Source organism: Eptesicus fuscus, chromosome 7 (assembly GCF_027574615.1).
Source record: "Eptesicus fuscus isolate TK198812 chromosome 7, DD_ASM_mEF_20220401, whole genome shotgun sequence".
NCBI classification, from domain to species: domain Eukaryota; kingdom Metazoa; phylum Chordata; class Mammalia; order Chiroptera; family Vespertilionidae; genus Eptesicus; species Eptesicus fuscus.
In genome coordinates, this window is record NC_072479.1 from 46,709,883 (window position 1) to 46,733,755 (window position 23,873).

General features: G+C 41.5%; 1 protein-coding gene and 1 long non-coding RNA gene across 6 annotated transcripts in view; one reads left to right on the forward strand and one right to left on the reverse strand.

Annotated features, from left to right (window-relative positions):
* Positions 1–1,143: 1,143 nt before the first annotated feature.
* WIF1 (WNT inhibitory factor 1) overlaps positions 1,144–23,873 on the forward strand; it is a 75,452-nt gene continuing 52,722 nt past the window's right edge. For both annotated transcript variants that reach the window (XM_008148753.3, XM_054718892.1), the window contains exons 1-2: positions 1,144–1,634; positions 2,113–2,252. In XM_008148753.3, the coding sequence (XP_008146975.1) occupies positions 1,487–1,634; positions 2,113–2,252 (288 nt within the window). In that variant the 5' untranslated portion in view covers positions 1,144–1,486. The remainder of the gene's footprint in view (positions 1,635–2,112; positions 2,253–23,873) is intronic.
* LOC114234157 (uncharacterized) overlaps positions 22,629–23,873 on the reverse strand; it is a 168,275-nt gene continuing 167,030 nt past the window's right edge. For 3 of the 4 annotated variants that reach the window (XR_008556581.1, XR_008556582.1, XR_008556580.1), the window contains one exon: positions 22,629–22,827. This is a non-coding gene — a long non-coding RNA (uncharacterized LOC114234157). Of the gene's footprint in view, positions 22,977–23,873 lie in introns of all 4 variants that reach the window. The other variant, XR_008556583.1, reaches the window with a different exon arrangement.

The following is a 23,873-nucleotide window of genomic DNA, read 5'->3' on the forward strand; positions in this document are numbered from 1 at the left end:
GAACCGCATGTTCTGCTCTTTTCAGTAACTTCTCACGACCTAACCCTGAGTAACCTCTCCTGACCTAACGTTTATTTAACTCAATGTGTGCACATGTGCAGCGTCTCCTCTGTTTGGTTTTCCCTCTTGAACTGTCCACAAAGCGCCAGCGAAACACCGCCACCGCCCAGACACTCAGTCCTCGGGCATTTGTCGCGGCATCTGGGTACTAAAGAACAAAGAGAAGCAAACAACCCTTTTCTGAGTCTGAAATCTTTCTTTAAAAATAAAAAATAACCCCAACCTTTTGCTTCTGTTTTCTTTGCGCACCCAAGGGGCCGGGTGAGGGGAAAGTTAAGTCCTTTCTGCTGGGGGCGGGCGGGCGGGTGGGTGAGGCTGTGGTTCGCTGCCAGTCAACTCTTCCCACGGCCAGACCAGCGCCTTGGGCTTGTCCTCCGGCGCCTGCGATTTCAGGACCAGAGCACGCCTCCAAGTTTTTGGAAACACCAGTAAATATAAAGATATCCACAACTTTTGGGAGCCCTGCACCTACGGGGTCAGGGACTCCTGTCATCCAGAGCCCAGGGAACTCTTCCTGGCGCGGCCGGGCCAGCAGAGCGAAGGGCCTCCCCAACTGTGCAAGCACCGTCCAGGGTGCCTGACGAGGGCGGAGTGAAAGCCCGCGCCCCGCGTCAAGCCCAGAGCCTGCGATCGGGGCAGCACTGGACGCCGGAGACTCGGGTTTTCAGTGCAGGGCGACGCGCAACATGTCAGCGTAGCGCGGATCAGAGAGGATGGCTTTGCAGAGAGAGAGGGGAATGATAGGCGGAAAGGGAGACGAGGGAGAAAACGCGCCTTCATTTAGCACCAGGGTAGAAATGGGACCCGTCTTCTTCATCGGCGCTCAATCAAGCCCTGAGCGCTCAGCTCACACTATTTCCCTAGGCCCGTGCCTCGCCTGGCTGGAGTCATAGGCCAGCGCAGTCCTAGGGGTGCCTCCCAACACCCCCTTTTCGCAGCCACCTCCACCAGGCGCCCCCTTTGCACGCGTTCCCTCTGGGCCCACCGCCGGGGAGACGCAGCCTCTGGGGTCCCGCGCCGCCCCGCCCCCGCGCGCTCCGCAGCGCCCCCCAGCGGCGGCTCGCTGGGCCTCGTCACTCCTCACACGCACCCCGCTGGCGCCCTCCCTTCCCGCTCTTCCTCTCTCCCCGTATTTAACCCTCTGGCTGTGGGTCTCGCCGGGCGTGCTGGCATCTGCTGCTCTGCCAGTCTCGCGTCGGTGCTGTCCCCTCTCGCTCCCGCGCCCTCGCCTGCAGCCCGGCTCGCGCCGCTCTTTCCCTCCCTCCTCCTCCGGGTCCCCCGGGCTCACTCGCCCCGAGCGGGACGCTACGCGCGCGGACGTCTCCGCGGGAACCGCGGAGGGACAGCTTCGCCGCTGCAGGTTGGGGTAGGTGCGGCCGGAGGAGTCTCAGCGGCGAGAGCCACCCGCGAGGAGGTCCGCACCAGCATGGCCCGAAGGAGCGCCCTTCCTGCCGCCGCGCTCGGGCTCTGGAGCATCCTCCCGTGCCTGCTGGGGCTGCGGGCGGAGGTCGGGCAGCCGCGGGAGGAAAGCCTGTACCTGTGGATCGATGCTCACCAGGCAAGAGTGCTCATAGGTAAGGAAGGCTCCAGAGCCCAGCACCTTCCTCTGCCTGTATCTTCACTCTTTCCAACTCTCCCGTTACAGAAGGAGTGATGCACGACTTTAGTGTGTTTTTAAAACTTAATTTCCAAGGAAGGCTGCTCCCCCTTCTAATGAGCTATTCCATCTGAAAGCGTATAAACTTCTCTCTCGCGAAACTTAGGCTCATCTAACATTCGGATCTTGCTGTTGCTAGTTTCTACAATCCTCCGTTTTTAGGTGGACCCAGCATTTGTTACCACCAGTTAACACTCCTTCTCCCTGTAAGCATGTGCCTGTTGGCATCATTCTTGTCACATACAGAGGAGGAAAATGAATCGGTACCAAGGCAGGTGCTTTGTGGAAAGCAAGGAACCATACTGATTCTTTGGTGTTCTTCTTGCATGCAGTGCTGATTTTGATTCTTCGAAGTCCACCTAGTTTGATAGTTTTGTTTCTTTTTCTAAAACCAGGATTTGAAGAAGATATCCTGATTGTTTCAGAAGGGAAAATGGCCCCCTTCACACATGATTTCAGAAAAGCACAACAGAGAATGCCAGCTATTCCTGTCAATATCCACTCCATGAATTTTACCTGGCAAGCTGCAGGCAAGGTAAGTTCTGATAACCAGAAAGGGTGGAGAAAATGACCCTTTAATATTTCCACTGCTTAATGACAGTGTATATAATGACTGTATAGTGTGCTGTCTGGTATATTTTTATAATGTTTAAGAATGGTTTCTCATCTGACCTCCAAAATAAATAAATAATTAACCCCCATTTATTTAAGCATGCTACATAAATTAAGGATTCCCAAAGGAAAAGAGCAAGCAATGTGCCTATAAACTCACAATTTTGATAAGACTCGGTGTCTTCAGACTGCTGGAATATAAAGACCTCAAATACCAACATCACTTATTTCTGTAATTATTGACATTAAAATTTAACATAATATTTAAAAGGCTCTTTCCCCCCCATAGCATATACTAATTACTTATGGCATTTATACTTTACAGTCAGTTTTAAAGCCTATATGTATTTTTGACATTGTGCACTTGAAAAAAATTGGTATGTTGAATGTTACTGGAATGATGTGAAAGCTATATATTTCTGGTAGAAGTTCACAGACTCAAAAAGTGTCATATAAGAACATTTGGCCCTGGCCAGTTTGGCTCAGTGGATAAAGCGTCAGTCTGAAGGGTCCTGGGTTCTATTCTGGTCAAGGGCACATGCCTGGGTTGTGGGCTCGATCCCCGGGGGATTGGGGTGCAGGAGGTAGCCGATCAATGATTGTTTCTCATCATTGGTGTTTCTCTCTCTCTCTCCCTCTCCCTTCCTCTCTGAAATGAATAAAAAATATATATGTATAAAAGAACATTTGTAAAATATTGCAGGCTATTGACTTTTTAAAGTTACCATTTAAATAATTTTACATGGAAAAAGAAAATTGCAATATATTTTTATAAAGAAGTATTTCTTTTATTTCCTGGCACATTAGCATCTTTTATATGTTACCTTTTGTACAGTTTCAGTATCACATAGATTACCTCTAATGACAAATGGTAAGTAATAAATTCTTTTGCTCATTGGTTGGTAAAATGTGTCTAATATAAAAATCATTGTAATTTTAATTAAAATCACATTTTCAGGTCTCTTTTTAATTGGTTGGTAAAATGTGTCTAATATGAAAATCATTGTAATTCTAATTAAAATCACATTTTCAGGCCTTTTTTAAAATTCTAAAATAATTAAATGGATATTTTCATGAAGACTGTGATCCAGAAAAAAACCTATTTATAAAAAGTAACTATTTTAAATTGAGAAACCACATTGGTTTCCCTTAATTACTTGTTATAGTATGGGCATGACCATTTTAGCTGTCTTTTTTCCCTCAGATCTATTCTCTCATTTTTCTTTTCCAAAGTAGATCAAACCTAAATCCTTTGACACTTCATTGTTGCAACACCAACAAAATAAATGAGAGAGATGTTTTGTATCCACTGAGGTTCATAGCCAGAAGGCCATCTATTCTGATACCCTCATTTTGCATTTGAGTTCACTGAGGCTCTTACTGCTCTATAGAAAGATTATTGCTTTTTCTTTCTACAATTCCCTCTTTATAGATACTTAATGGACAGTTAATTTTGGAATATTGTAAAACCAGTAATAAATCAATAAATGACCTTTTTATTATCATTTCGTTTCACCTGAATCTGTTTACTTGTGTTTGACTCATATCAAATGGGGTCAATAGTAATTCTGTGTTTTTAAAAAGAACATTTTCCTTACCTATACTTTTATGGATTCATAAGAACCATTAGAAAGTAGCTTGACTTACCCCCCTCCCTAGCTGAAAGGGTTTGGTAACGGTAGAAGAAGCAGAAAATGTCAATAGCTCTTATCTATTTATTATCTACTTATTTATTTTTCATCTGAGTTTGTCTTCCAAAGAATGGAATTTGAAGCAATGGCTTAAATTTCATGTTCTCTCCCCTGTTGCTTTATGGCATAGTGTGTGTTTGCAAACATTGGCACATTGTTGAGTACAAAATGGAATACATACCAAACAACCTCAGGAAAAATTTTTTGTAGGAGATTAGAGGAGATGGTAGAACTGGCATGGAGATGAAGCTTCCAGCATCTTTCTCTCTCCTGTTTGAGTGTTGATTACCCATGTGGATTATCTCATTATGCAGGACAATGCTAGCACCTCAATTAAATTATCTCCCTCTCTGTGCCAGGTCTGCTCTGGATAGGCTACCATAGGTAACTGTGAAGTCTGGTGTCTGTTCTTAGGGAGGAGGGTAGTGACAGGGTAGGATCTTTACAATGCCAAACAGCAAGATGTTTGAATATATTATTTAAATTTGACCCATTTTACCCCATAAAGTTATGTAATCCTAGCACCATAATTTTTGAAATGTGTGGAAATTTTGAAGGTGGGAAAAATAATGACTTCAATACTAATTAAATATTTTGAAAGGCATCTCTAGCTAAAGCCAAACCACATCAAAACATCTACATGGAGAATGTAAAGTTCATTCCATGATCTAGTTATTTCATCCAAATAATAGCAAACATTTAGGGATTTCAACACAAGCAAAACACATAACTGATTAATGAAAATTTAAACTTACTATGTAAGTGTTTTGGCAACATGTGAAGAAAGTTAAAATAATTTTAGGATTGAAGAGCTTGTAGAGGCAATAGGTGTTATCTACTTCCAATAAGTGATCAGTCCAATAACCCAAGGTGTTCTTGGACGATTTAAAATAACGTTCATGTTCTACTTCAAGCAAATACAAATAAAAATTACAGTGATATTCATTTCTCCGCATCAAGTTGGTCAAGTTTTTTTTTTTTTTAGTGTTTTTAGTATGTGGAGAATTGTACATATTTATATGTGGCTGATGCATGTTAGCCCTTTTGCAAGGCAATTAGAATCTGATGGCAAAAGGTTTGATTTAGATCCTTTGACTGGGCAATTTTACTTCCAGAGGTTCATCCTAAAGATATCATGGATTTGAGTAAAAATTTTAGTGCAAGACTGTTCCTCATCATACTTTTTATAAAAATTAAAAAATGGGTGGAACCTAGGAGTCCACTGATAGTGACAGGAGAATGCAATGAAGCATTAATGAGAACATTCTAGACCTCTACTCAAAGCCATGGAAAGATGTTCATGAAAAATTGTCAGTAGTCCATAACAGCATATTCTGTTTGATTGCATTACAAAATATGTGGGCAGACATAGGAAAAAACATTTGATAAATGTCTGATCCTCCATGGTGTAAACATTGGTTACATCTGCATGTTGTATTTTGTTTTTTCCCCCCACAATGAATGTGCATTGATTTAGAATTAAAAATTATTTTATATTACATGTGTGTAAAAAGGTGTACTTTAGAGTTTAAAGTTATATGATGTTTGTCTTATAGTTTATGGATGTTTATTATCTAGTGTCATTTTTATACTACACATTACAAAATGGTAAAACAAACGGTTTTCATAGCTGATCATAACTATGGATCCAAAAGAATTCCCTAACACTTGTTGGATGGTCACCAGTATCTTTTGAGATCCCTGAAAATCTGCTTTGGAAGGCTTTCCTGCCTGAAATCAAATGACCTGACCTCTTCCTCTTCCTGAAATCCTCATTTTCCATGGAAAACCCTGTCTCCACTTTATCATCCACTTAAAATACTCATTTTTCTGTTATGCCCCTTTTCAAGGCTTTTAGATGAGAGAAGAATTTCTACAAAAGAAGCTTTAGGCTTAAAGGATTTTTAGTAATTAAGGAAAATACCCTTTGTTACTGTATATAACTTTTAATAGTTGATATTTTTTCAATGAAGCATTCCTTATTCTAACCTTTCCCTGAATTTGAGACAGGTAGAGGTCATGAGCAACCACCTTAGTTTTCTAAACTATGCACTAATTAAATATTTTATTTGGAAAATCACTCCTTTCTAAACCTAATGGCTTTCAAATAAAATTTTAATGAGAAGTTTGTTAGACAAATCTGAATTCTAATATTAGGACACTGCTGCTCATTTCCATAGGAACCAATTTAGTATAAGGCCAAGTTTTTTCCATTTATGTAGATCATACAATAAACATGTGTCTAATACAATCTTATAAAATTTGTAAAGATCGTATAGGCTTGATTTTAATAACTCTAATATATTCTTTCACCTGCATTACAATGCTAAGGCACTGTGCATCGAGAACCTAGTTAATAGGGCATCTCTTTTAGGTTGGCTTTTTTAGCAGCGGTCATGGATTTATGCTGAGCCATCTATATACTACTTCTCCAGCCTCCTTGTGACCAAATGCCTGGTTTTCTGAGATGGTTGGTAAGGGCTGGGCTGAAACTGGTGTCTATGGAATAGAAATTCTCTGGGTGAAGAGAACTGGTCAATATTAACTCTAAACCTACCACTGGGATTACTAGCAAGTTCTAATCACTGTACCAACAGATCCAGATCTTAGAATAAGCTTTTTATCGTGTATAGGGATCACAATTCTCTTAAAAATATATATTTTATTGATTTTTTTTTACAGAGAGGAAGGGAGAGGGAAAGGGAGAGAGAGTTAGAAACATCTATCAGCTGCCTCCTGCACACCTCCTTCTGGGGATGTGCCTGCAACAAATCTTCAGTCCGAAGGCCAACGCTCTATCCACTGAGCCAATCCGGTTACGGTGGGATCACAATTCTTATAACCACTAGGAGTCAGTGATATAGATTTATTTTACTCAATTTCAAGATGTTTAAAACAAAAATGAAAAGTACTACTGTGGGTACAGGATGGGAATTGCAGAATTTTGTCTGTTGTCCTAGGGAGCTGGGTGGTCATGTGTATATTGTAGAAGGATTGGTTTTATTGGGTTAAACTGCAGAAATATGGTCCTTTGTTTTATGTATAACCATTGAAAATGGGAAATATTAGATATGCTGAAGATACAATGTATCCATGAGATATTTTCCAACATGAAAGGTTATTTATAAACGTGTTCATAACCCTTGCTAGCTTCCTATCAATGAAAAACAAAACTTCTTGAATTATTGAAAACTGCCCAAAATAATAACAATAAAAAGAATTCAAAATCAAGTCTAAAGAAAGCTTGATAACTTTGCCTGGATAGTGGTGTCTTTGTGAATGATTCCTATCAGTAACACCCAAATTCAGCTTTAAAATGAGGAAAATTCCATTGGGGGGAAAAAAAAAAGAAGTCATAAACAGGCTATTTTCCTGACAACTGACCCACATTTTTTGCTGATGCTTTAAAAAATAGAATCACTCTATTGTTTCTGTAATATCAACTGGACATGTTTCTGTAATATCAACTGGATAATCCAATTCTGGTATTAAAATGCCCGTAAAGCTCTGGATAGCTTGTTTTTGCAATGTAAGGTTTGATATGATGTAATACTGGTCCCATTAAACTGGCTACAGTTTGCAGTCTCAAATTTCCTATTAGGCTGGTTGAGTTAAGGAGAACTGTATTAAAATACTTTTCCCCCTTCCTTTCTCCCCATGACAAAAATCAAAGAAAAACAATAGTGAATTTAAATTCAAGTACCTCCTCTCCCTCTTCAAAGAAACTGCCAAATACCCCTACACGCCTCCTTTCAACTCTGAAGTTACGGTAACACTCATTATTAGCAGTATTATTTAAATCCCTTAATGTATACTGTCCGCATTTTTTCCTAATGGAGTTATGATTGTTTTGCTAGTTACAATCCAAGTGGCTGCATACCTCTGCCCTCCTGGGGTTGGCCGTCATACCTTCGCGGTGGTTTTATATCACCAAATGGAGGAAATGCCTTATTTTGTGACCCCTGTTCCATGGTTTCAAAGTGGGAATGTGAATATGTTTACATACTGTGGGCATGATTTTTTTTTTTAAAGAAGGTACTCATATCAAAAGCACAGCTTTAAACCTTTAATGTTTAGATACTGCTATGCTGTGGTGTTTTGCATTGTGGTGTTGTGGATATGCCACAAGGGATCAAAGAGTAATTCTGCAGAGAGCCCATTTCATTTAGCAAAGTAGGCATGTGCCAGCCATCTGTTGTATCTGCTGATAGAAAACAGCAGTAAGTTTCTCAAACTTTTGCCAGAAAAAAAAAAAAAAAGACTTTATTGCTTAGAGGAGATGAGTTACAAGGTACCTTGTAAGCAACATCTGGTTCTGTAGCGATTTACATGGCATAAATGTAAACTCCACTATGTCTTCCTTACACAGTGGCATAAAGGCGCGTAAACAGCCCCTGCCCCGCTATCCTCCGTGTTTATTCCTGACTTTACAAAGCTTGCACAAATAAAAATCTCTTAAGTGGTCACGGTGAAGCGAAAGGTATGATCTTACCTTATAATAGACAAATATGCAAATTGACCGCACCTTTGCTACGCCCAAGCCACGCCCACCAACCAAGCCACGCCCATCAACCACGCCCACCAGGAAACCATTGCAGGGATGTTGGGGTGTGGCGGAGCCCAAGGCCGGGAAAGCCGCCCGAGGCTTTCCCGACCTTGGGCGCCAGTAGGGAGCCTGCGCCGATCACAGGAGACCACTGGGGGTTGGCTCCTGCGATCGGTCGCAGGGACGCTGGGTGCGGCCGAGCCCAAGGCCGGGAAAGCCGCCCGAGGCTTTCCCGGCCTTGGGCGCCAGCGTCGATCCCAGGAGACCACTGGGGGTCGGCTCCTGCGATCGGGTCACAGGGACGCTGGGTGCAGCGGGGAGCCTGCGCCGATCGCAGGAGACCACTGGGGGTTGGCTCCTGTGATTGGAAGCAGGGATGCTGGGTGCAGCCAAGCCCAAGGCCACCGCCCAGGGCCAAGCCCGGACCCTGAAAGAAGGCAGAAGGCGGTGGCCACAGCCAAGGCCTGGGTCCCCGGTGCCAGCAGAAAACTGGTGCAGGCAGCCAGGTGAATGAAGGTCTATTGCACGAATCTTCGTGCAAACAGGCTACTAGTATTCAATAAAGCATTTTGTTTTGGATTAAATTCATTGAACTTAAATGTCCCTGATGAACAGGAGGGGTGCTGTGAAGGGGAAACTTTGGGGATTAAGAGTTCAGTGAAAACGCTTCATCCTGTAGCCGGAGCTCTGTTGGAGCAGGGCTTCTTTTGATGCAGTGATTAAACCAGCTTGCCCCACTTGCCAACATGGGAGCAGTTTGGTCACATTCCCTTAGGATGGGGCGGTTTTTCCCCCAAGCATTTTTTCTGTATGCCTCAAGCACTCACTCAATCAATAAACACAGGCACTGAGTTAGTCACAGATCATACCAAGGGAAATAAACATGGTCCTTGCCCTCAGGGAGCTCATAGTCTGGGAAACAAATATTCATCACACTCATTGAAATGAGGTTGGAAAGTATGGGATTGGCTTCTCACAAAAAAGGCCACTCTTTCCCCTGCTTGGGGGAGGAAGGAAGCCAGCCGGGAGCCCTTCCCTGAGCTCACTGAGCAGGTGTTGTCTAAAGTAATTCCTGAAGGTAATAAGCATTCATCAGACCAGCAAGGGGGGCAAATGCCTTCCAAGTGGTGAGCTCGGGCTGTTCAAGTGCCTGGAGGTCTTAAAGGGGAAGGCACATTCTATCAGGGGTGGGGAACCTTTTTTCTGCCAAGGGCCATTTGGATATTTATAACATCATTTTCGGGATAGACAAAATTGTCAACTTAAAAATTAGCCTGCTATATTTGGTCAACCATTTAATTAACTCACCCCTAATGCCTTGTCAGGGCCAGACCAAATGAGTTCTCAGTCCTTACATGGCCTGTGGGTGCCACCCCTGTTCTAGGTAAGCATGAGGGGCCTCATATCTGAGAGGTAATGGACATTCAATGAAGGGGACTTCAAGGTCAAATAATGGAGAAAGATTCTGGGGAGGACAAAAAGATAAAAACAATTCAGGGAGGTTTCTCTCTTCTCTGCTGTGAAGAGAATAGACTCAACATTTTGCAAGTTTGTCCCAGGGATGTATTAAGTCAATCTTTGGTTTTTGTGTTGGGAGGACAGTGGTTTTTCCACACCATGATTTAGCTCTTCTTTTTCACTTAACTTTGGGAGAGTTTGTAATAATTAGTATCAGTTCCAGATTAATTTTTTTAGGTAAGTAGGAAGGAACTATAAACAATTGCTTTTTTTTTTTTTTTTTTTTAGTGCATAGGACTTTTAAAAAATCAATTTAATTTTCTAATGCAACCTAGAACTTTGAACTTAATGTAAAACAATGCATAAATAAGAAAAATAATGTTAATTTGAAAAAGAATTGATTTAGCATCTATTCTCAACTCCTATATTACTCTTTAAAGTATCATGAGAAGTATAATAAAGGTATAGAAATTACATTTGGCTGGAGATCCTTTAGTTTAAATAATGAGAGGTTGAACACTAGAAATGGGTTTATTTAAAACAAACCTGCTTCTTCAAGTGTTCTATGTTCACTTAAAACTTATTAAAATTTGAAAGTCACGGGACAATTTCTGTTCTTCCCTGTTTTTCTCAGATAGACCTATGGATATCTAGCCTCCCGAGCTGTACGCTTTGTCTTCTTTTTAAATGTTATGGACGAATATGATTCAAGACTCTGGGAAATTTTCAGGCATCTTTTGAAACTCATTCACCTGAACAAAATATCTCAGAGCAGCTGTGTGTTTTGAAGGACTTGAAGGACACACATGAAGCATATTGAACCTGGGACAAGGGACAGATAAGGGAGGAGTTCTTCGCTGGCAACATTGGAAAGGAGCTAAACCCAGTCCTGGCTTCACCACTTGGGGCCAGAACTCAGATCATGTCATGGTGGGAAAACATGGTTTAGAATCAATTCCCTGACCTTGAGAAAATTTGAAACTATCAGGAGAGGCAGACATATATAAACAGATCACCTTAATAATTCCTGTTTCGTGACACTGTGGAAGTGCTGGGGTGTTCCTAGGTTATAATGTGAGAGGAGAGAAGTAACTCTGAGCTGTCTGATTTGAGTTAGCCAAGCAAAGCCTGGGAATGGGATGATTTCTAGGGAAGGGAAACGGTTTGAAGTAAGGCACAGAGCTTAGAAATGCTTTATTTGGGGAATTAGTACTTTGGTGTGGCTGGAGTGTTCGTAAAAAGTAGGAAGTGGAGAGGTAGGCATGGGCTAGGTCCTAAAGGACTTTGTCCAGCATTAAAGCATTTGGGACTTATTCTACAAGCAATATGAAGTCAACCCATGGAAAAGTCTAAAACAGAGAACCATAGGGTCAGAGTTAACTGTTTAGATCATCTTGTCAGCAGGATGGAAAATAGCTTCGAGGGGAGCTGACTGTAAGGGGAGAAATCAGGGATGATGAGATACAAAATCAGCAGAGATGGGAAGGGAAAATAGATTGGGGGGGGGGGCATTTAAGAGACAACAATCTGAAAGTCTTGGTGCTAGGAAGGAGCACCTCATTTCTTCCACTCCCTGCTTTGCTAACTTGGCAGTAGTCCTGTTAGCCTTTCTGTCCCCCCAACCCTCAAGCTCATCCTTCCTGCCTCAGGGCCTTTGCACTTTAACTTTCCTCCACCTAAATGCACTCCTGATTTCTGTGTGGCTTGCTTCTGTGTTTCCCCCAGGTCTGATCAAATGTTACATCTTTTAAAAGACTTTTTCCTGACTTCCCCTCTTTAAAACAACACTTGTCCCCCCCCTCCCGCCCCCCAGTCACTCTGAGTCTCTCTCTACTGTCTATTCTTTTAAATGGCCTTTAGTATAATGATACTTGATTATATTTTACTAGAGGCCCGGTGCACGAAATTCGTGAACTTGGGGTGGGGGGTCCCTCAGCCCAGCCTGTGCCCTCTTGCAGTCCAGGAGCCCTTAGGGGATGTCTGACTGATGGCTTAAGCCCGCTCCTCTCGGGGAGTGGGCCTAAGCGGGCAGTTGGATATCCTTAGTGCTGCGTGGAGGCAGGAGAGGTTCCTGCCACTGCTGCTGTGCTCGCCAGCTGTGAGCCTGGCTTCTGGCTGAGTGGTGCCCCCCCTGTGGGAGCACACTGACCACCAGGGAGCAGCTCCTGCATTGAGTGTCTTTCTCCTGGTGGTCAGTGAGCATCATAGCGACTGGTTATTCCGCTGTTGGGCCAAAACCGGCTCTCTGACATCCCCCGAGGGATCCCGGATTGCACAGGCCGGGCACAGGCCGGGCCAAGGGACCCCACTGGTGCATGATTGGGGCCAGAGAGGGATGTGGGAGGTTGGCCAGGTGGGGAGGGACCACAGGAGGGCTCCAGGGCATGTCTGGCACATCTCATTCCTGATGGGCCGGACCCCAGCAGCAAGCTAACCTACTGGTCAGAGTGTCTGCCCCTTGGTGGTCAGTGTATGTCATAGCGAGTGGTTGAGTGGCTTTAGCATATCATTAGCATATTACACTTTGATTGGTTGAACGGCCAACCGGACACTTAGCACATCAGGCTTTTATTATATAGGATTTTAATTGTTTGACTCTCCCATTCAATGTAAGCTCATGAGGGCAAGGACTTTGTCCTGTTAAACATATAACTCCAGCCCCTGGAACAGCTCCTGACACAATAATAAGCAGTCAATAACTATTTGTTGAATAATGAATGCATGAGGCAGGTCTCATTATTATTCCCATTTGATAGGTAGTAAGTGGCAGAGCTGGGATTCAAACCTAGGCAGTTGGGATTCAAACCTAATCCTTGCTCTGATAAGTGCTAAATAGAGGTGTGAATACAGAGTGAGCTCTGGAACACAGAGGAGAAAGCAGCGAATTTTGGCTAAGGAAGTAGGGGGAAAGCTACTATAGAACTAGGATTTGAAGGACACACTTGAAGCATAGCCAATGCTACCATGTCCTAGGTTCTGAAAATACACACTTTAATCATCGGAGGTGGGAGTGGGGCACAGGAGGCAGGGCCATCACAGGCAGAGGCAAGGGAGTTGTGAGAGTGCATTCTGGGAGATGCTAACGGTGCCCGAGTCTGGGATTGATGTGTGGAAGGAAGAATACTGGGGGCTAGGGTGGGGGAAGATGAGGCTAGACTTTTGGTAAGGCCATATATAGAAATACTAGAAGCCATGAAAGGTCATGTAACTCAATTCTTTTATCTATTAGAAAAGCAGTTTGGATTGCCTCCAAACTCCTTCCAAATTCTAATATATACATAATGTTCTTATTGATTTCAGAGAGAGGAATGGAGAGGGAGATAGGTATAGAAACATCAATGATGAGAGAGAATCATCAATCAGCTGCCTCCTGCTTGCCACCTACTGGGGATGGAGCTTGCAACATGGGCATGTACCCTGACCAGGAATCGAACCGTGACCTCCTGGTTCAAAGGTTGATGCTCAACCACTGAGCAACACTGGCTGGGCTAAATTCTAAAATATTTTTATTCTATTTCTTAAGTAAAACATCTTCCATCATTTAACATGTATGGTCATATCTTTATACAAACTGGATATCTGTTTATATGTTTTTAAAAACCAAGGGAGAAATATTCTTCCTCCAAAATTGTCTTGATGTCAAACTTAAAAGAATTCACCTCAGAATACTCCATTTATTCTATGTTAATAATAATGAACAGCACCTACATAATGCATATTCTGGGTTGGGCAATCTTCTAAGCACTTACTATCACATTGTCACAATTACCATTATTATCCCTATTGATGAGGAAACTAGAACATTAGAAAGTCAGGTTACTTGCCCAAAATTCCATAGCTAAGAACACTTATGTACATGTTTATTATACACTTCGGAGATCTTCCTTTGATAACTTTTTAAATATCTTCTCATTTCAAAAAATAACAATTCAAAAAAACATTTATCAGTGCTATTATGTCCTAGGTTCTTAGTATATACACTTTAATTGACCCAACTGCCTTCTGGGAATTTACCAGCTGGTGGCAAAGACTGTGGCATCAATAAGGCAATCATAATAATTGTGATAAGTTCTCAGGACCAACACGTGCAGTTGAATAAGGTTTTTCATTGCATAAGGGAACCTGACCAAACCAGCAAGTTCAACCCAACCAAGTTGAAATCCAGCCCACATTTCATTTGTCAAGTCTTACAGCTAGACACAGAGCCTCACAGTTTAGCAGGGACACTGCTACCTAATTTGCACAGAGCCTTCATATGGGCTAGCTGTGGCCCCATTAAATACCCTATGAAAAGTCCTATGGGAGCATAAAGCCAGAGGATTTGCCGTTGATTGGGTAAATTTAGAATTTCGTATGTTCTGGAGAAGATACCACAGAAGAGGTAACATCTACACACAAAAGATGATCAGTAGGCAGACAGTGGCCACGGCAGGTGGGGATGAGATGGGCATTCTAGGTATACTGAATGACCCACAGGGAGGTACACAGGATTCAGAATCATTGGTGTACTTGGAAAATGACAGTTCAGAACGGTTGGGGTTTATGGATCAGATCTGAGTAATATAGATCTAAAACAGTAATTTTGGGAAGTTATGAGGATTTCTGTATGCCATAGTTGACTTGTCTTATAGAAAATGGGAAGCCATTGAAAGTTTAAAAGTAGATGACAATATCATATCTGTGAGAAAGATAACATTGGTGGCAGATGGAGGGTAAGGATGAGGTGCCTGGCTGAGTTCTAGGTGCCAAATAGGAAGTTAAGACACTGCAAGAGCTGACAAGGGTGTGAATTAAGGCAAGCAGTGAGGAGAGAAGAAGGAACAGACTCTAGAGCTATCTGTCGGTGGAGTTGACAGGACTTAGTGAATGGAGGTATTATGGAAATGAGAGAGTAGAGGATGACTCTGAGATGGTTATGTCTTAACTGAGAAATTGATTACAGGAAATGGATGAACAGTTTGAGGTTCAAAGACAGTGGAGTCCATTTGGAAATTGCTGAACATGCATTTCTGCTCAGCATTTAGAGGGAAAAGTCTCCTATGCATTTGAAAATGAGCCTAGAACTAAGACATGAGGTGTAAAATAGAAGTACTGACTTTGGAAACTGTGGATCCTTCTCTTCCTTCCTCTCTTCTTTTGACTTCAACTCAATAAATATTTATTGAGGGCCTACCTAATGCCAAAACTTGTGCTGAATGCTAAAAAAAACACACCACACACACAAAAGTAGTCTGGCCCGTGTGGCTCAGTGGTTGAAGCATTGACCTATGAACCAAGAGGTCTTGGTTTGATTCCCAATCAGGGCACATGCCTGGGTTGCGGGCTTGATCCCCAGTGCGGGGTGTGCAGGAGGCAGCCAATCAATGATTCTCTTTCCTCATTGATGTTTCTATCTCTCTTTTCCTCTCAGAAATCAATAAAAATATATTAAAAAAAAGAAATGTAAATTGTGTATGGCACTTGCGTACAGGAGATTACAATAATACAATGTTAAATGTGTTATCATTGCCATATGAACAAGGTGCTGTGAAAGTACTGAGGAGGGAGCACTAACTGTTGGGAGAGGAGTGAATTATCTGCACAGGGTTCCTGGTGTTGTTCAGGACATAGCTTGAGCAATGTATACCTAAGACATGCACATCTGGAACACCTTCTTTGCTTAACTCAGGGCTTTTATATACTTGAGATAGTTTGGCCTAATGCATTCTGCCTTTCACTTGTATTTTCTGGAAATGAATACAAGTGACACTATACCACTAGGTGACAGAGCAAGTCAGCTCTCGCAAATTAAACATCTACTAGTAGAACTACTCTTGAGGAAACAGTCTGTGGGAGCTGAAGAAAGGCTTGAATAAACCCACATTGTATGGCTTGTTAGGTTGTCTCGTTTCCAAGGGCTGTTTCAGTGTTAGTCATGGATGCACCATTGGGAGGATTCACATCGGAAGTCAAGTCCGAGTAGGACATCTCCTGCTTAAGGCAATAACCAGATGGATCCCCAGTAGACTTGTAAAATTATTCTGTTATTTGGCTTTTGAGTACTTAGTGAAGTAACTTGATTCTTATCATTTGGAAGTTCAGTCAATATTCGTATTTCCAGTTGGACCTTCAATAGGATGTGAGATTACATTTATGTTTCTGTCCACTTATAGCAGTAGCCAGCAGGTGGCAATGTAAAAAGTTACTTCTTTGTAAAATTTTCCAACTCAACATTTTTTAAGGCTGTGCAGGTGCTCTCTAAGAGGCCCGTTTGTGGGGTACTGTGATCTTTAGGTAGTTAATTTCAATAGACCATTAATACATCCAATAAGTCAGAAAAAAATACTTTCTCAAATTCAGTGTCACTGAAAGCATTACAACTCATCATATGTTTGAGAGCTCATCCTAAATAACAAAAAATGTGAATGATTTCACTATACACTGATCACCTCTCCCTTTCTATTAAATAATTGCTCGATTTCATCTAGGAATCAGGTTTTGAGTTATCATCTCTGTATGCTCATCCAATTTTTTTCTTTGCTTTCTCTGGCTGTACTTTTAGATAGAATAGCAGAGTTGGAAGAGTTCCCAGAGTTCATCTACCCCATCAAGCCCAACCTTTCTCTGAAGCATCCATGAGTTATGGTCTCTCAACCTCTAGTTGAACATGCTCAGGGGCAGGGAACTTACTAAAGCAGAATTTATTTCATAATGTTGATTGTGGTGACCATAGGAAGTTGTTCTCTATCATGGGTCAAAACCTGCCTTCCAGGTGTAACTTGAATATTGCAAGACCACTGGTCTCTGGACTCCCATTTGGAGAGTCCTACCTTGCATTTATACCCTAAAGATGGCTGATTGGTCACCTCCATTGCTGATATAGGGCCTCAGGTTCATTTACTCCTGCTACTCCTCTAGCAAAGAGCAGCTATTTCTGAGTTCTTAGAAAGGCTGTAACACGCCATCAGGGAGGGAGATGTCTTGACCTCTGCCGCTGCAGTGGGGCCTGGAAGAGGCTGCATCTCAGGTCCAGGTGCAGCCTCTCCAAGCTCCTAAGCTATAAGGACTCAAGGGGCTGGTCTATGTTCCCCACAGGCCTTATGGCTTCAGAGCAGCTTGGCGTTTTCTGGAGAAATGAGGAGTCTAGCCCTTTCCTCAGTTTGGCATTGCACTTTGTCACTTGGTACCTAAAGCAGCATGGCTTAATACCCTGACCCCAACTGAGGTCCCCATAGAAGTTAGGCCTTGTCCTTAGCACCAGGCCCTAGTATCTCTCAGTCTAAATGTGCATCTTGCACTGGCCAGTGTAGCTCAGTTGTAAGAGTGTTGTCAGTGTACCACAGGATCTCGGGTTCGATTCCAGTCAAGAGTACATCCTGGGTTGCAGGTTTGATCCCTGGCCCCAGTCAGAGTGTGTATGGAAGGCAACCAATAGATCAATGTGTCTCTCGCACATCAATGTTTCTCTCTCTCTTTCCCCCCAACCCTCTGTGCCTTCCACTCTCTCTAAAAATCAATGGAAAAAATATGCCTGGTGCCTCCTGTCCCCTTACACCCCAGGCAACTGCATAAAGAAATGTCTCTATTATCAGGTCCCCTGAATCTCATGAGTGCCAACGGGTGCCGCAGACCACCAGACACAGCTGAACCCCAAATCCCAAATGAGGCTCCACTGGAATGCTTATCACATCTATAATTCCTGGCCTTCGTCCTCTGCCTGACCTCTGGACCCCGAGGGAGTATGTTTTAACCTCTTTTTGCTTGGCAACCAACCCACAGGCATTTGAGGACAGCTCACATTGTCTGTTCTCTTTGCCAACATCCCCAATTTCTTCAGCTACTTCACATAAGCAGTTCTGTATTTCTTCAACCTTGACTCCTAAATACTTATCAAAAGTATAAAATTGTCAGAGATGAAATTTACTGGTACTTTACTCTTTATACTCTGATACGAAGAGTTCATTGCTAAATTAGAGATTAACTTTATTAGTTCTGGAATTGTGAAATCAGTTACTGGTCTGTAAATCTTGTGTGATAAGGAAAAGAAGAAAGGAGGACAAAATAAAAAGAGGGAAATAGCTAACACGTACTAAGTATATTTTACTTGCCATCATTGTGAAAATCACTTTTCTTCTAGTTTAATCCTCACAGCAACCCTTTGAGATAAGCACTACTAATATTCTCATTTTACAAAAATGGCAACTGGGTCACAAAAAGGTTGAACAACTTGCCTAAGGTCACTCAACTAAGGGGTAATGGAGCCAGGATTTAAACTCAGGCGGTCTGACTCCAGAATCCGCGATGAAACTGCAATATGAACTCTTTGAAACTGACATTTTCCTGAACCTGCATCTATATTATTGAAACATTTTATTTCATCCATATTGCATGCTGTGGAGCGTGAGTTAGGTAAGGACCCTGACCAGTAAAACCCTTACACTATTCAAGGAGGTTAAAATAGCATCACTTTACTAAATATTAGGTTGATGCACTTGAAGTTGTCATTTTTAGTCGGTCAGAATGGTTGAATTTCATCTGATTTAACCTAATAAGAACTGACCTTTATTGGACATTCACTGTGTGCATGCAGTTCTTCTCAGTAATTGACATAGATTATCTCATTTCATATTGGGACCTATTCTATGAGCTGAAGGTACTATTTTCATCTCCAGTAAAACATGTAAGAAGACTGAGATGTAGAGGAATTAAGTAACTTGCCCAAGATCATATCTTAGTCACCTGTAGAGCCTGGGTGTCAACCCTGGCCATCGTATGGCAAAGTAGGCATATATATGTATATAGTTTTCCACCTCTATGTTATAAATGAGTATCCAATCTATCTATCCAAATTACGTTTTAAAGAAGACTTTCATTTAGAGAGACCCATCTTACAAGGTAAATATCAAATCATCTAAGTCAAGACACGTTTAGGAGCCAGAGAGAACGAATGCAAAATCCCACTTGCCTCCAGACTGGCTGGATGTCTTTGGTTCCCAAAGTTGGATTTCTAAACTTACCTGATTTCTTGGGTATCTGCGGACTTGAGTTGGAGTCCTATGTTATCCAGGACTTGAAGGAACATTTACTCATGAACTGAGGGAGACAGTATAAATTGGTACAGCTCTCTTGAATTGAAGTAAGAGTTGTCCTATATTCTGCTAATAGCAGTGACACCTTTCTGTGTTGCACTTAATAGTTTAAAACATTCTTCCATTTATATCATCTCATAAGGTTAATTTAATCCTCACAATGACTGTGAAAAATCCTGCATTAATGAAACTGCAGATAACTCAATATGAGGAATAACTGTATACTAGTAATTTGCAGTGAGTGGCCCATTGCCAAACGTAAAATAATTCAAACCTGATCTTTACTAGCTGTGCATTTTTCTTTAATGTACAAAAGATTTGTGTGTTTATGCTTTTATAGAAATGCTTTTGCCTTTCAATAAAAATAAGTAAGGTCCCATTCAATAAATACTATATAAATTATAAGGAAACTTTCATTGGAAAATGTAAATGGATTACCATTCCATTCCATAGTAAGCATACAAATAATTACCCTTAGTCTGTTTTCATACTCAGTATTTCAGATATTTTTTTTTGCCATCAGTTCCTTGAGAAATTGTGCGTACACAAGATTCTTCTAGAATGGTATTTATATACCATATTTTCTGTCTTCCTGCCTAACAGTGAGAGAAGTTACTATCAAAGAGGCACCTCTAAATTTGTGCTCTGAGTGCCTTGCTTGCCTCCCCCTAGTCCAGGCCCTGAACATACTAGAGGACACGATGTGTGATGGGTAATTGTACGTGTCCAGACATTTGGTCAAACATTATTCTTGATGTATCTGTGAAGGCATTTTGGAAACGATTAATATTTTACTTGGGCGGGCCTCATCCAATCAGTTGAACGCCTGAACAGAACAAAAAGGCAGACTCTCCCAGAAATAAGAGAGAACTCTTGTCTGACCTCCTGCGAACTGAAACACTGGCTCCTCTTGGGTCTGAGCCTGCCTGCTCTCAGACTGGAACTTACACCATTGGCTCTCCTCATTCCCAGGCCTTCGGACTCGGATCGAACTAAACCACTGGTCCTCAGTCTCTAGCTTGCCAACTACAGATCCGGGGACTTGACAGCCTCCATGATCACATGAAACAATTCCTTATAATAAATTTATCTATCTATCTATCTATCTATCTATCTATCTATCTATCTATCTATCTATCTCTATCTATCTTTGTTTTTCTCTCTATCCTATTGGTTCCTTTTCTCTGGAGAACTCTGACTAACATACCATATTTTCTGTCTTCACTGCCTAACAGTGGGAGAAGTTACTATAAAAGAGGCAAACGGTAGCAAGGGGTCAAATCTTGACCAACTTAAACTTTTGGGGACCTTGGTTTCTTCAAGTATTAAAAGGAAATAATTAATTTTCTGTTTATAGATGCAGCAAAATGCAGTTGCATAATATATACAAAATACTTGACACGTAGTAGACACTGAAAAAGTAGGGTCCTTTCTTCCCTTTGTATTAGTGAGCTGTGAGTGCTAAGTGGGAGTCATGAGGCCAAAGAAAGGGAGTCTGCCAGACCCCAGGCTGGGGAGTGCGCTGGCAGGATGCCCAAATTCCACTCTAAGTGATGGCGTCCCACTCTCTGAACTCAGTGTCACACTGAGCTGGCCTGAGGAGACCTGGCTTCTGGCCCGGCTCCCACACCATCTATCTGGGACCTCAGACAAGTATTTCATTTTCTCATCTGTAAAATAATGGGGTTCCTTTTAGGTCTAAAAAGTCTGTGATTTATTATTAGTCATTATCATTTCTGCATTGTTCTTGGTTTTGTGTTTGAATTCAAATCACAGAAAGAAAAACAGATTCGACAATGAGGTTAATTGTAATAAAAGAATAAAACAAACTCTGGGCAGAATTAACTTTTCAAAATACCATTTGCCCAAATAATGCTAATAAAAGCTACTAAAATTTTAGGTAACTTTTATCTCATTTCCCTACTATCTTGATTTCAGACCATTCCATTTGACTAATAAACTGACTTGGGGAATTATATTCTGAGGCAGGTAAACAGGACAGCTATATTGCTACTATTTCCCCTTTAAGACCTTCCCCAAACAGTAGCTCCTTTTAGATACTGAGAACAGTTATTCCTGGCATGGTTCTTTACAAAGAATTGAGGAATCAACTCTGAGATTTTTGTCTCTGTTGCAAATTGAGGTTGTTCACATTTCGAGCTGTCTTTGTAGTAATTATAACTTGCGAAACTCGTTACTCACTTGGGAACATGAACTGGACTTCATTAGAGTTTGCAATACTTAATTTCCTGGGTATAACTATTTCTTTTTATGAATCCTTACAGAGTTTTATTTTAAGTTCATTACTTTTTTCCATCATAAACTAGTATACCCTCTAAAACTACAGAAAAAGAGAAAGCAGAATGGGAGAGGGTAATTCATGTATAGTTAACTCATGTAAGAAAATTTTAATATTTTGGTGTTTTCTCATCTAGTATTTTTCCATTGGAATACCAATTTGTATCCCCTTTTTTTGTTTTGTTGTTTGCTTAAAGACAGTGGGGCAGTTTCCCATGTTGTTACATATTCTATAAATGATTTTTTTAATGGCTGCACAATATTCTGTAATTTATTTAAACATTCTCTTATTTAGATGATGTCTCTGGATACCTTTTCACTGTTATAAATAACACAGTGAATAGCAACTTGATGCATAAAACTTTTTCCACATTAGCTTTACTACTTCCTTAGGACTGAGTTCCACAAGTGGAATTTCTGAGTCAAAGCATCTGATCATTTCACAGGCTCTTGGCACGTATGTGATTGCTGAATGGCTTGTAACGGCTACTCCATATCCCAACAGCATTATGCCAGGATGTCATTTTTAGTATCCTTTTGTGGCTTATTTCTAAACCTCCAAATGAAACTTTCCAAATGGTACTGGTGATTGTTGATTTGTGCCTGCATTTTTAAGTTCTGACAGGTTTATCTCAGTGGGAATTTCATACTGTAGGGGGCAGTGAGGGATCAGTAAGCGGCTTCTCCCTTTCTGTACAGGGATAAGGCCCATCATGGTAAAAAGTTCTGCATGAGGTTGATTATTAATTGTGAACATAGGACTCTTCAAATAGATATTAATTATAAACTATACTTCTAGTCTACATATATAAAACTAATGGGTGATTTCTAAAAAATACAATAGGTAATTTTTTTTAACATAGCAAGGAAACACATTTTCTACTAATTTTAACTGGATGTGAATAAACATTTATACGAGTTTCTCTGCACATATGTAGATATTTTTATTCAGAAATATTTTGAAATAACCGTGATTGGAACATTTACTTTTGCACATATGTTCTTTAACTTTTTATGTATTAAGTAATTTATTTCCCCAACACTCAGTGGTATAATATCCTCAGTTTTCATAGGGGCAAGGCAGACAGGCATTAGCAAGTAGAGTTATTGTCATCAGTGGCTAGAACATAGCACTCTCTAAGAGGAAGAATGGTGTATTTGCTACATTTATCAAAATAAGGGCACTCCAAGCAAATAAATATACTCTTATGGGTGTTCTGTAAAAGGGAAGACAAGTTTATTTGCTAGTCAGAGCTCCCAGAGTTGTACATCCAAGTGGAGGAAGAGGAAAGAGTAGAGCTGTACAGGGCAGTCTTTAAGAGAAAGCACTCAGCAGACTACGAGCTGGTTTCACTTGAATCAGCAGTCCTGGTATCTTAGTAAATACTCCGCATGTTAGCCTTTGAAGTGTCTGTTAACTTCTGCTGAATTTGCTCTCTGTGGAATAGAATGTTTCAGGGAGTAACAAGAGCCTGGTAGGTAGACACAGATTATTGTTTATAAACTGCTGGCTTCTCGGCTGCAGAGCATCTTCCGCAGCCACTTCAAAGCCGGCAGCCCTTGTGTGCTTCTTTGAGCAAAATCTCCTGTGGCGAACACAAGGCAAACAGAAGGGAAACAGGCAGGTCTGATGGAGGGAAGTCATTCTCAATCACACTGTTGGCTCACTCTGAGAGATCTCGTCAATTGGTTATTAAAATGTATCTCTGCATTTTGAAAACACCAGAAATCGATAAAGGCAAGAGTGTGCACCCAAGGATGTCTGTGCAGCAATTTCCAGGTGTGTATGTTTTGGAAAAGGTTACTCATTAGGTCTTAGATCATTAAAAGCACAGAACTAATATACTGAGACTTTAATATTAAGAACTAACTCTTTACTGAGCCCGATCCTCTACCTAGTTATCTAAGCAGAATGAATTGTATTCTTCACAGATGCTCAGGACTGTATATTAACCCTTAGATGAATTTGTCAAGGGCCTCCACTTAGAATCATAAACTCTTAGAACGGAAGGTATCTTAAAGATTCCTTCAACCACCTAATTTTTCAGATGGGAGAACTGAGGACCTGAGATGATGACCAACTCTCTGAGGATCCCAGAGAGAACTGGCAACAGAGGTGACAAAAGAGCCAAGCTCTCCACATCACCACTACATCACAATTCAAAGGTCCCATAAAGTGGAAGGGAAGAATTGCCTACATTTTTTCTCCCAGAATGGAGTATGAGGAAGTCTGCTGATCTGTTATCCAGTCTAATAATCTCTCTCTCTCTCTCCCTCCCTCCCTTCCACCCTCCTTCCTCCCTCCTCCTCCTCCTTTTTCTCCTCCTCCTCCTCCTCCTTCTCCTTCTTCTCCTTTTCCTCCTCCTTCTCCTTCTCCTCCTCGTTCTCCTTCTTCTTTTCTCTCTCTGTCTCTCTCTCTGTCTCTCTCTCTCTCTCTCTCTCTGTCTCTCTCTCTCTGTCTCTCTCTGTCTCTCTCTCTCTCT